This window comes from Aureobasidium subglaciale (genome assembly GCF_000721755.1).
Source record: "Aureobasidium subglaciale EXF-2481 unplaced genomic scaffold scaffold_20, whole genome shotgun sequence".
Lineage (NCBI taxonomy): Eukaryota > Fungi > Ascomycota > Dothideomycetes > Dothideales > Saccotheciaceae > Aureobasidium > Aureobasidium subglaciale.
Genome location: NW_013566975.1, coordinates 135,819 through 148,355, shown reverse-complemented (window position 1 = coordinate 148,355; position 12,537 = coordinate 135,819). Strand labels below are relative to the sequence as shown.

The 12,537-nt window shown below is 50.4% G+C and overlaps 5 protein-coding genes across 5 annotated transcripts; 3 read left to right on the top strand and 2 right to left on the bottom strand.

Moving 5' to 3' along the window:
• Nucleotides 1-121: 121 nt before the first annotated feature.
• On the bottom strand, nucleotides 122-2,681 carry AUEXF2481DRAFT_68323 (uncharacterized protein; the record flags this gene model as incomplete). The annotated part of the gene is made up of 2 exons (XM_013485749.1): nucleotides 122-2,395; nucleotides 2,448-2,681. The coding sequence occupies 2 exons, from the start codon at nucleotides 2,679-2,681 to the stop codon at nucleotides 122-124; spliced, it is 2,508 nt and encodes an 835-aa protein (XP_013341203.1).
• Nucleotides 2,682-5,456: 2,775 nt separating this feature from the next.
• AUEXF2481DRAFT_7400 (uncharacterized protein) lies at nucleotides 5,457-6,563 on the bottom strand (the record flags this gene model as incomplete). The annotated part of the gene is made up of 9 exons (XM_013485636.1): nucleotides 5,457-5,469; nucleotides 5,529-5,795; nucleotides 5,848-5,915; nucleotides 5,969-6,114; nucleotides 6,168-6,196; nucleotides 6,252-6,290; nucleotides 6,341-6,366; nucleotides 6,423-6,448; nucleotides 6,497-6,563. 9 exons carry the CDS (start codon nucleotides 6,561-6,563, stop codon nucleotides 5,457-5,459), a joined length of 681 nt encoding a protein of 226 aa, XP_013341090.1.
• Nucleotides 6,564-6,945: 382 nt separating this feature from the next.
• Nucleotides 6,946-8,964, top strand: AUEXF2481DRAFT_31905 (uncharacterized protein; the record flags this gene model as incomplete). Its single annotated transcript, XM_013485672.1, has 2 exons — nucleotides 6,946-7,393; nucleotides 7,448-8,964. 2 exons carry the CDS (start codon nucleotides 6,946-6,948, stop codon nucleotides 8,962-8,964), a joined length of 1,965 nt encoding a protein of 654 aa, XP_013341126.1.
• Nucleotides 8,965-9,321: 357 nt separating this feature from the next.
• Nucleotides 9,322-10,630, top strand: AUEXF2481DRAFT_7398 (uncharacterized protein; the record flags this gene model as incomplete). The annotated part of the gene is made up of 5 exons (XM_013485635.1): nucleotides 9,322-9,797; nucleotides 9,915-10,201; nucleotides 10,254-10,306; nucleotides 10,364-10,459; nucleotides 10,508-10,630. The coding sequence occupies 5 exons, from the start codon at nucleotides 9,322-9,324 to the stop codon at nucleotides 10,628-10,630; spliced, it is 1,035 nt and encodes a 344-aa protein (XP_013341089.1).
• A 275-nt stretch (nucleotides 10,631-10,905) lies between these two features.
• On the top strand, nucleotides 10,906-12,384 carry AUEXF2481DRAFT_413734 (uncharacterized protein). The gene has a single exon (XM_013485789.1). It carries the CDS (start codon nucleotides 11,153-11,155, stop codon nucleotides 12,317-12,319), a length of 1,167 nt encoding a protein of 388 aa, XP_013341243.1. The 5' UTR covers nucleotides 10,906-11,152; the 3' UTR covers nucleotides 12,320-12,384.
• Nucleotides 12,385-12,537: the final 153 nt, after the last annotated feature.

The window sequence follows — 12,537 nt, the reverse complement described above, 5'->3', positions numbered from 1 at the left end:
CCATCGCTCGATATATGAACAAGTTGAAAAGAAAGAAGAGAAAGATTGTAGATGATGGAGAAGAAGCCGTTCGTGACATGACATCAGGAGAAAGGAGAATAGAACAGAGAAGAAACACCCTCTACCATGTGAAGCGGATGAGTTGAGGGTTGAGGACAATGGGTGTCAAGAAGTGACTGACAACCACGGTAGCCAGGGGCCAGATGGCGAAGAACTGGTGAATCTGCCAGTTCCAGGGCAGTGCAACGCCGCAGACGACCATACCGGCAGCCATGATGAAGCAGGCAGCAAAGGTGTACTTGAAGTTCTTGATGACCTTGCCGACTTCTTCGAAGAAGGTCGTGTCTTCAGCTTCTTTGCTAGTAGCACCCCAGTTCATGTCGATACCGAAGAAGTGGGACAACAGAGCTTGCGACAAATGGAGAGAGAGACCTCCGAGGAAGCAAGTCAACATGGGCACCCACATGAAGTTGGTGATAAGACCACGCAGCAGACCCATTTCGTCGTTACGGTAGCGGACAACGGCAAGTGCGATGTTACCAGCAAGAGAGAAGACGACAAGAATGGCGAGGTAAATCTTGAACGAGTCAAGGTAGTACTTGTCCTGGTAACCGTTGTACCATCCAATGAGGAAGTAATTGAGCATAGTCAAAGGCCAGGCGCTAGCAATAGCGTAATAGGTACCGATGTAAGCCATGATGGTGAATTTCGAGGGAAGGGGCATTGCGGAGGTGATAAAGTTTCGGAAGAGCTTGGTGAAAGGACCACGAGTAGGCCAGTAGCGGAGGGGCTGGAAAACAAGCTCATTGCAGCCGTAGGCGTATTTCTCCCAACGAGCAAGTTCATCGTACACGGTAAGGGACACACCCTCCTTGAAGCCGTCACCGGTGTAACCAGCAAGACGGACCACGTAGCCATTATTCTGCAGACGCAGTGCCATGTCGAAATCTTCTGAGACGGTAGATTCGGACCAGTACTTCTCGCGGTTGTCGTCCTCGCAGTCGTATGCAATGTTCTGAACCGAAGACCATCTCAGAAAGGCGTTGTGACCGACGAAAGGAGCAACATCTCCACTGGCAACGGCGAACTTGATCTGAGTGTAGATGAGGTTGGTGAAGAAAGTAATACCCCTCTCGAAGAAGCTGTCGGTAACGTTCATGACACCAGAGGCGTATTGCAGAATAGCGACTTGAGGAGATTGGTGCATTTCACTGGCGGCATCGAGCAAGCAGTCGGTAGGGACACGGGTATCGGAATCGATCAGAAGGATGTAATCACCAAGACGGATGTTGCCATCAGCCCAAGTGCGGCCCTCATCTTCCTCGACGACCTCATTGAGTGCTCTTACGTAGGACTCGGCTTCGTCTTCGTTAGTCCAGTTGGCATGCTTGGGGACGGCGTTCATCTTGTCTTCGACGCGGTTGCTGACCCAGAGGGCGTAGTTCATGTTCGAGGCCTTCTTGAACTTTCCGCGACGAGTAAAGGCTTCACCGTGTTCACCCTTGGGGTCGTGACGAGGACGAGCGACCCAGCCGATGTTGTGTTCATCGTAGAAGTCCTGGCGGGCACGAGCCTCCTCCTCGGAGATCAACTGCATACCATCGTCGTTGACAAAGATGTTGGCAGTACCACCCTGCATTTCATAGGTAGAGATGGCGGCCTTGATAGAGTGGACAGTGGGCTCGATGACAGCCTGGAGACCTTCCTTGTAGACAGGGCACTCAATAGTGATGTGGGGCAGAGTGACCAGATCAGCGTGCAAACGCTTGGGAGCGGTACCAGAGTAATACTTTGTGTTGTCGGTCAGTTGGGAGATAGGGCCAACCATTTGGGCCAGAACACCGACGACGGATTGGTAGAAGAAGAGCGAGAGCCACGCCTGAGGGATGATACACAGGACGAAAGCAATTCGAATGTAGCTTCCGTCGAGACCAATTTCGAGAGCGACCTTGCGCCAACCAGTGCCCATGACAGCAATGAGCATGCAAAGTGTCACGGCGTTGCAGATGGCTTGGGTGAGGACGATGCGGCGAGGCTTCTCATATGCACCAGCCTCTACGCTATCCATACCGACTTCATCTATGTTGATGTCGGCAGTCTTCTCTTTCTCGGAGACGACCTCCTCCTCCTCTTCTCCTTCTTCGCGCCAGATCATCTTCATGAGAGCTTGCTCGATCTGCTCGGCACGCTTGATCAGATGTCTCGGGTCATCATCCCAGACAACGAGGATTCCACGGTCGGCGATGAAGGCAGCGAACTGATGCTTGGCGCATCGTGGGAGGTAAGACATATCGGGGAGAACTTGGAGACGGAGACCACTCTTCAGGGGGATGAATGATCGGTCGTTACCGTGGAGAAACAGCTTGATGACGCGAGTGTTGACAGTCATGGCACTCTGTAGATACAGTCAGAAATGAACACCCCACGCGGTCTGTGGCTTTACTTACTCTAACGTTGAGTGTCTCGACTGCCTTGTAGAAGCCAGTGGGCTCGCTCTCGAGATCTGAAGGGCAGCATGCGTACTGTCCTCTTGACTTCTTGAGCAGAATACCCTCGTCGTGGCCACCAGCAGTCCACAGAAGTTCCATCTGTTGGCTGTAAAGGTTGTTGACCATCATGTCGCACTTGATGTCCAGAATCTCCTCTCTGGCATGGTTGCGGAAATCTCCCTCGGGGAACATGGAGGCTGGCCTTGATCCGTAGGGCGTCGCTGCGCCGGAAAGCGGTGCTGATGGTGCCAGATGTTGAGGTGTCGATGTGCCAGTAGCAGGAGCCTTCTCGTTGAGTTCGGAGACCTTCTTCTCCTCCTTGTCCTTCTTGTCGGCCTTGCGACCTGGGGCAAGATATGATTTGAGACCCATATTGGTGATGTGAATGTGATGTTAGGGTTAAAGTATCGCTGGCTATAGCCAAGCTTCTTTGTGAAATCCCAGTAGATTGATAGTCGACTCGATTGCTCCGCTAAGCTTCTCGATGGGATGTTAGATTGATGTAGTGCTTGGACGAGTACAATGTCACAAGCTCGAAACGAGAGGATGAGTATCAATCAAGATCTCGGAAGTGTTGTGATAGGTTGAAGAGTATTTGACTAGAAAAGAAAAGAGAGCGAAAGACGTGTCCGAGGATGGCGGAACCCCGACTTACAAGTAGCCCGGACGGCAGCGCCAACGGATTGGATTTGATAGTGTAGAGGGCAGCAGCTGTGCAGCCAAGCCATACATGGTCCAGCCAGAACATCCCAAAACGGCTTTGATTCAGCACGGTCGAGGATAGCGTGGAAAACCTTGTCCTATTTTGGCGGCCGAGGCGACGCTAATGGGCATGCACTTCGGTTGCCTGTCTTAACCTTACCAACCGTTGCGAGTACCTGACATCGGCAGTGGTCCGGTGAGAAGCGGGCTCGTCTCTGCCGCTCAACTGCTCACCCATCGTCCAAGATCCATGCAATCGTCCTCCTCCTCCGCGCTGGCAACGGCCGAGCCCTCTCCAGGTCAAGCTGATTAGAAGCCGTGTCGATCATTTATTCAAATCTTGCTGATCCGCGAGATTGCAGTGTGGAGGCACAAAGGCATCGATCATATGTGGCTGTCAACAAGCTGAACGGACAGCCCGATAAGGAGCACTCGAGGTCTCACCACGCCCCTTCCTCGACGTGCGACAATTGTGGAAATTCGTCATAATTCGCTGGCCTCTGGAGATGAAATCTGCAGGAAGGAGCCCTTAGCGAAGAGCTGCTCAACGAAAATCGGGCGCCATGGCGAAAGAGAGTGCAGATGGGGCGGCGCGGGCATGGGATGGCTTCACGCAAAGCACATGCATCCCGTAAACTTGATTGCAAGCGTGCACCATGAAGCTTTGCTCCCCGTCGCTATCTAGCCGTACATGGTTTGGGCTACGCAACGCTTTTCTTCTACTCCTTCGCCGCCACGTCGAAGAACATTAGATGCTAGACCACGGCTTCAGCTGGCTCGTGTATGACGAGACGAGTCTCGTCAATGTCTCAGACATGTTTCCCTCAGCTCCGGTCCTAGGTGTTCGCCGACACAGCCGTGCGTTGGACATTTGCTCAAACGGCCCGGCCGATCGTTTACACGAAGGCTGGGTCACGGTACAACGTACATGAGAATTGTCAAGTCTGCACGACGGGTCAGATACTTCGATATCAATTATCGCTCTCCAGTCTGCCGCAGCTTTCTTTGTTGATGTGGACTTGAAGCCCCCAATGGTACTGGATACTTATGCAGGTCCAGGAACATGCTTTGTTGACGGCTGAGCGAAATGCACTAGGCCAAGCCAAGGTTCGCTGCTATTTTGAGTTGCATCTCATAGTCTCTGCATGATGCAGTGGCGGGCCTTCTCACCACTATTCGGACGAAGGATTGTTCCTATCCACCGTTCGGCTTCGACGTTTTGATAAGAACACCTTCCCGGCGTGTCAAACTGCTTTATGCGAACGCGTACATCGACTTTCTATCCACGCTGTATAAGGAGGCTGGTATTTCAATCTGATCATGAAGCCACTCTCAACCCCAGAATGCTTGCCTTGCGTCCGTAGCCACGCGAAGATCGCGCAGGCTCTGTGCTTTGTGTTCGGCTCGTGCCTTTTCTCGATGATCTTGCACATCCCTCGGCCTAGCATATGAACCATCAACTAGGTATCGCGAATATTCCCACACAATTGGGTTTATTGATACAATCGCAAGATGCAATAGGTAAGCACGTAAGAAAATGCATGATAGGAACCCACTAGTTATTGATGTGTGCACATGCCAACTGCAAGTGCATGGATGCTCGTGCTTTTGGAAGAAAAAAGTAGGAGCGCAGCTGAAAAAATCAGGATTAGCTGAAGCCTGAGACGCGATAGTTGAGAATCTTGAAATATTGCTTTCTCAGCCGCTTCTGTTGAAGAGTCATGTTTTCTCGTTGAAGGGGCAGGTTGAGACGTTTAGACTGCTTTTCTCTCTACGCTCGCATCCGTTCCCGTGCTAAAGTTATGCTTCGCGGCACTCCCGAAACTACTGCTGTATGGCTGTGCTTTTGGTGGTTTGTCGAGACCTCAGCGCGTCGAGAGCTGAGGGCTTGGGTCCCTGTGGAGATTGATGCGCGAACATGCAGCGGCTGAGGCTTCGCGTGTAGATACGAGTGCTGAACTTGATGGGGTCTGGTTCAGGGGGGCAAAGCAGTGAGATTATATTATTGTCATGTGTCGTCGCTCTGCAGAGTTGTCGACAGCATCACGTCAACTGGTATAACAGAAGTGGCGGGGAATCAGAAGGAACCCCAACGGCCCTCTAATCTACGTACAATCGTGCACTTGCTTTCGCTTTGTCTCAAAGACCCAACCGTTGTCTAGCCGTGCAGTTGTGTCGAGGCGGCATTTTGATGTGGTGTTTAGGAACCCAACGTTCGAAGCGCAAATCTTGCCTTTTGTTTGCAAAGTCTCCTTGTCTCAACGCTCATTCGGCCAATCTGCAAACGACGTCAGTCAGGGGTCTAGCAAGACATCGATATACTGATGACGATCGTACCTGTAGCTCACAAGAGTGTCGACTTTGTGGTTGTTGGTGGAGAAGCTGCGTAGTTGCACCTTCTCAGCATCTTGGATGTCCTTTGCATCACTGTCACCCCATTCTAGTGGGACTTCCGAGTCTTGGTCGGCATACACGAGTACATTAAAGGTGCAGTTACCATCAAGCATGGGCAAGAATGTGACCGAAGCTGTGATTTGGCGGAAGATGGACTGTATCTCTTGCTGCACATCTTGGTCTGTCTTCTCAGAAGCTTGCTCAGTTGCGCTAATCATCACAATTAGTAGCACCACAATACCGCGTCAGGTTGCTCACATACCTAGCAGCATTCTCATCCACCGTCTTGCTCGACCCCTTCTTCTTGGAATCTTTGCCAAATATTTGGACCTGGATGTGGTCAGATTTCAATGCTGGAAAAGTCAGGACAGGATGGTACCCACATCGAATTGCCATCTCTCGACAGGGTCACCGGTTTCTTTGCTGGTGATGACAATGATCAATTTTGAAATCTTGGACTTGAGCATCCATTTGTTCAGCTGTGACATGATCTTCTTGATGTATGCTTTGACCTGATCATCTTGGGAAACTAAGAGATGTTAGCCTCCAGATTTTTGTCATGGTCGTTTGCTTTCATCTTACCCAGCATATTGAGACCATACTTCTTGACGCTACGTGACGTGTGAGAAAGGGAAAAGTAGAGGCCTGGTCGACAAAAATGCTTACGCTGTGAAGTCTTCTGGAGGGTAGACACCACGCTGAAACCTGCAATAGTCAGTTGAAGACTCTTCGATGTAATCGGATGACAAGCGTACAGAATGGTGTTTATGCAATACTCAAACTGCATCCCATGTTAGTCCTGACGAAATACGCAGTATATTGTTATACGGGTCGTACGAATTCTGTAACAGTTTTTGAGGAGCCTACAGATGATCAGTTTCTGCGGAGGCTACAATAGTCTGGTGACGAACCTTTCAGAGCGAGTTTGTGAGTACTCTTCTCCTTAGTTTCCTTGGTCTCTTTCTTAGCCGGTGGCATGATGGATGTGTGATGAGTTTGAGCGGGCGGTAGTTGGTGGATGTACTTGTGGACAACAGGACAGAAAAGACTGTTTTGTTTATACAGTTATTGGTATGTCAATGCCTGAGAACGAGAACAGGTAGTAAGGCGGGGAGAAGCTGCCTTTACACAGAGACGGGACAGAGTTTGGATAGGCAAACGAAGGTTAGTCGCAGTTTGATGGCGCGATATGGGTTGCGAGTCGTGGTATGGATGGTGACAGAGAGGGAGAGCTCGGGCGGCTTCGGCCCGAAGTTTGGAGGCAGCGCCAGGCAAGACACAAGCTTGACGGTTGACCAGACTCTCAGTCTTTCCAGACACAATTACTTGACAACTCCGGGCAGGCAGACCGTAAGACCAGATGCAAGGATGCTTCTTTCGCGCCCTTCCTAGACGCTTTGGGGCGTGCGCCAACAAAGCGCTCAAGACCGACCATGCCCGACTTTTCCACACCACACCCGTACGACTGGCGCAGGTCGCTAAGCTGCGATCGGAACTCGAGAAGCGCATTGCCGCCATCCCAATCGAACGCTTTCGCAATTTCTGCATTGTTGCCCATGTCGACCATGGAAAGAGTACCTTGAGCGACCGTCTGCTCGAGCTCACTGGAGTCATTGAAAAAGGTGGAAATGCTCAGATCTTGGACAAGCTCGATGTCGAGCGAGAAAGAGGCATCACCGTCAAGGCCCAGACGTGCACCATGCTGTACAATCACAAGGGGCTAGACTACATGCTGCACTTGGTCGACACTCCCGGCCACGTCGACTTCAGAGCAGAGGTCTCGAGGAGTTATGCCAGTTGTGGTGGAGGTGCGTGACTACCTTGACAGCTTCTCGAATGAGCGCGCTGACTTTGAACTCCAGCTCTACTAGTAGTCGATGCAAGTCAAGGTGTGCAGGCACAGACTGTAGCCAACTTCTACCTCGCCTTCTCTCAGGGTCTCACCCTCGTGCCCGTCATCAACAAAATCGACCTGCCTACCGCCGATGCTCCGCGCGCACTGGAACAGATAAAGGACACATTCGAACTGGATCCCAACAAGGCTGTGTTGGTCTCGGCAAAGTCTGGCATCAACGTCGAGGCCTTGCTTCCTAGTGTCGTCGAGAACATACCCGCTCCTGTTGGAGATGAAACAAAGCCACTGCGTTTGCTTCTGGTAGATTCGTGGTACGACAACTACAAAGGTGTCATTCTATTGGTTCGTATATTCCAAGGTCAGGTCAAGCCTGGCGACCATGTCACTTCGTTCGCTACAGGCATCAAATACCACGTTGGAGAAGTTGGAATCATGTATCCACTGCAAACGCCCATGACAGTCCTGCGTGCCGGTCAGGTGGGCTACATCTACTTCAACCCCGGTATGAAGCGCTCGCAAGATGCCAAAGTTGGCGATACCTACACCACAGTCGGCTCGGAGAAGCTGGTCGAGATGCTGCCTGGTTTCGAGGAGCCAAAACCTATGGTCTTCGTTGCCGCTTTCCCAGTTGACCAGAGCAACTACGAACATTTGGAAGACAGCATCAATCAGATTGTGCTCAACGATCGTAGTGTCTACGTTCAGAAAGAGTCGTCGGAAGCCTTGGGTGCAGGCTGGCGTCTGGGATTCTTGGGCACACTGCATTGCTCTGTCTTTGAAGATCGTCTTCGTCAAGAGCATGGAGCAAGCATCATCATCACTCCTCCATCTGTACCATTCAAGATCATCGATCCCAAAGGCAAGGAGATCATTGTGTCAAACCCGAACGATTTCCCAGAGACCGACGCGCTTCATCATAAAGTCCAGGAGCTGCAAGAGCCATACGTTCTGGCTACCATCACCATGCCGGAAGAGTATCTCGGTAAGGTCATTGAGTTGTGCGAGGGCAATCGAGGTGTGCAGACAGAGCTCACATTCTTCACATCGATACAAGTCATCCTGAAGTATGAGCTTCCGCTAGCGCAGCTAGTTGACGACTTCTTCGGCAAGCTCAAAGGCCTGACTAAGGGTTACGCTTCTTTGGACTATGAAGACGCTGGCTGGCGCAAGGCCAACATTATCAAGCTGCAACTACATGTCAACAAAATCCCCGTTGATGCAGTAGCTCGTGTTTGTCATCACAGTCAAGCCGAACGCATCGGCAAGCAATGGGTCACAAAGTTCAAGGAGCATGTTGATCGACAGATGTTCGAAATTGTCATTCAAGCAATTGCTGGCAGAAGGATTGTGGCCCGTGAAACCATCAAGCCTTTCCGCAAAGATGTTTTGGCGAAACTACACGCTGCTGATACAAGCAGGAGAAGAAAACTGCTTGAGAGACAAAAGGAAGGAAGGAAGAAGTTGAGAGCTGTTGGCAACGTCGTGATTGACCAGAAAGCATTCCAGGGATTCTTGGCAAAGTAGGCCGCTCCAGGAAGGTACGAATGCGATCACTGTATATTCCGACTACCAATATCTGCAAATAGAGTACAACGCAACCACGGGAATACAGACTCAGCATCTGTACTAAACGCCTTTCTTTGATTCACTATCCGAATGTTCTTGCTTTGCCTCGCATGAAGATATTCGATGTCCATCGTCCACAATAAAGGACTCAGCGGTGTGCTTTATTACCTTCAAGCTTCCTTTGTCCGCAACATGCGCTTTGAAGAATTATCATCCGGATACAGTGACTGTAGCCTTGATATCAGGCCACGATGCAAGTAGGACGTGCATGTAAGCCCCACTCTGCTGCGGCTGCCATCCTCCCCAAATCACACGATGAACCCAGACCGGCCTCGAGAGCCACACTGGCTGTTACGTCCGTTCATCGATAATCGTGTCTTTGTAGATCTGAGGGAAGGCGTGCAGCCCACTTTAGCGGCATTATTTCTCAAGTGGACTTTCAGAGCTACGGATCACCCTGGCACAGCGCGACCTCTGCGAAATGGCGACTGGTATCCCATGCGGCCAACTGTTGATGACTATGGGCACGAACAACCGCTGGGAGAGGGTGGTGTTGGTGTAGCGCATCTCTGGGGCTGCATAGACGAGAACAACCGCGTGATCGATCGCGTCATTGTCAAGAACAACTATCCTGGTACTGCAACTTGGTCGCGTCCGCACATGTGGCGTGACGGGCAAATTGGAGGAGAGCCTCGGGAGAGCATGATTGGCAACCATGTATACAACGAGCTAGAGGCCGCAAATCCTGGAGACGGCAAATATGTCACTCGGTGTTTTGGTTACGGAGGCGTGTAAGACCCCTTTCGATATGACGCGAACGGGACCATCAAATCATTTCCAGGAACGGAAACATTTCCCCAAAAGATTCAGCGCCTCAAAGGACAAATTATAATCTACCAGATCCCAAGTTACAAGCTTTACCTGGAGTACTGCCCTTTGGGGGATCTATGGGACCAGATATCCAGGCAAGCCGAGTCAGAAGAGGTACCTGTCAGAAAGAAGAGAGGCTCTAATGGTCGCTTGCGTGTTGAGAAAGTAAGGAGCCCAAGCGGTCGTTTTCGTGCAAAGACTAAGACCATTGAAAACTTCCCCTACCATGAGGGATTCGTATGGATGATGTTTGAAGCATTGGCAAAATGTGCTGTTGCTATGGAGAGGGCGAACTTTGTGCATGGAGATATGGCGCCTTCGAACAGTCAGTACCCGCTGTTTCCGAGTCCGAATAAAAGAAAACTGACAGCTACTAGTCTTCCTTGATGAGAACAATTCTAACAGGTTCAAAATATGGCCACTTCCCAAGGTAAGATGAGTCACTTGATGCTAGCACCACGGGTCGTCTCATTGACGTACGAATTAGTTGGCCGACTTCGGCTCCTCGCGCTACATCGATCCAGCTACTAAAGATAGATCTGCCGGTCTCAACGAATCAATCCAAGAATTACATGCACCGCCAGTAAAACAGCGAACAAGCATCTCATGTTCAGATCTAACAGCCGTTCAGGAACTTATGTCAATTCCTGAAGGATGGGAAATGCCTGGCCTCGAGGTCACACACAGGACAAATATCTGGCAAATAGGCATGATCATCATTTGTATGATGCGTCTTGACCCCGAACTACCGTAATCTTTGTTGCTCCGAAACGTCTAATAAAGGCAGGATTAACCAGTATCTTACCTTTAGAGCTGTTGAGTGGCGTTTGAATCGCCATACAACTGTACCAGCGAATGAGCAGCTTCATTTCACTGACCCGAGTCGGCGAGAGATACTAGATATTGGAAGATTCCAGCATCGAAACGACAACTACAGTCAGAGCTTGAGACGTCTTGCAAGGCATTGTATGAGGTTCGATCAAAACGACAGACCGACACCAAGACAACTGTTGGCATTGTTTTGTTACTGATGACCCCGAGCTTTCTGATCACTCCCCTCCTGGATCCGAATATTCTGACGACGACGCTGACGATGCTGACGATGCCTAAGAAGCTGCCGGTATCAAGAAAGCTTCACGTATCTCTGCAACCACGGGTAATGTTTATAGAGTAGGGAAGCCATGACGGGGCAAGCATCTCCTGTCATGACACGACTCCGATCCATGGCCATTTTCTCTAGCAACCAGACACACATCATAGCATCTATCTCGATATAATGCAAAACATATCCTCAGAGCTTATTACTTCATTGACGCGGCCGACGTTTGTTCGTCAACCCATGTGGTGTCAAGGTTGCTCCGCTGTATTCAGAAACAGCGTAGCAAACAGTGCCACGACAAAGAGACCACCATTCATTGTGCCATCTGCCAAACTTCTTTGTCCTGAGAACGTTTGCGAGGGCTTAAAACCTGAATTTGGAAACATGGTAAGCTTGATAGGAGAGCGTGGGACCTGTCTAACTGCTTCACAAATACACACTTCCACGTCTTCTCGGCCAAGTCTCTGCAACATGGCAGCAGTTCCTCCGCCACAAAATCCCCTTCCAATTGACCTAAACACAGATCTTCACGGATTCGGTAACCTCCGTCAAGGCGCGAAAGAATTCTTGGTCGACAGATTTCTGAGATGGACGTTCAGACGTCCCGAGCGGCCCTTGCGTCGCAATCTGTCTGAAGGACAATGGCTTCCGATGCAACCAGTTTTCTCTGGAGGCGAACATCCACTTGACGCTGGCGATATGGGTATGGTGCACCTTTGGGCCTGTGTCGACGACAGAAATCGCGTCAAAGACCGAGTCATTGTGAAGCAAGTCATACCAGGCAGCCTGAGATTCCAATATCCAAATCTTTGGCGTAATGGAGAGATTGGAGGCGAGCCCAGAGAAAGTATGCTGAGCAATGCAGTCTCCAGGTTGATGGCTCTTACAACTCCTGGAAACGAAAAGTTCATTACAGAATGCCTTGGCTATGGCGATGTGCAGAGTCCTTATCAATACGACGTAAAAGGAAGGTCTATAGTGCGCAATGAATATGAACTGCCACTAAGACCTTTGATATACAACTTACCAGGCTATAAGCTATACTTTGAGTATTGTGCTTATGGAGAATTGCGAGAGGCAATATTTCGGCAAAGGGTGGCTGGTGAACTTTTTCACGAAGGCTTCATCTGGATGACATTCGAAGCACTCGCAAAATGTGCCGAAGCAATGGAGCGATGTAACATTGTACATGCAGATATAATGACAGCCAACAGTGAGTTCAACTTGACGACTTTTCCAAAAGACATGGTTGACTGGCGAGCAAGTTTTGCTAGGGACCTCCGACCCTCAGCAGTTCAAGATCTGGCCGACTCCCAAGGTGAGCTCTCCCGGAAGAGCACCTGATCGCTCCTGCTGAACTGACGACAATGCAGCTGTCCGATTTTGGTTCTGCTCATGTCATCGATGGAGCTACGGCGCGGCGCATCAAAGGAAGAGATGAAGCAATGCACCCGTTTTACATGTCGCCGGTAATGCCTGAGACGCATACCTCCATAGTCACATACGTGTACTGATGAATGGGTAGGAGCTCACCCTAGATTACGGCGAAGACAAGTGGGAGA

What these genes read in the sequence shown, in the direction of transcription:
- AUEXF2481DRAFT_413734 (XM_013485789.1), top strand. Translation starts at nt 11,153, where the DNA reads ATGCAAAACATATCCTCAGAGCTTATTACTTCATTGACGCGGCCGACG.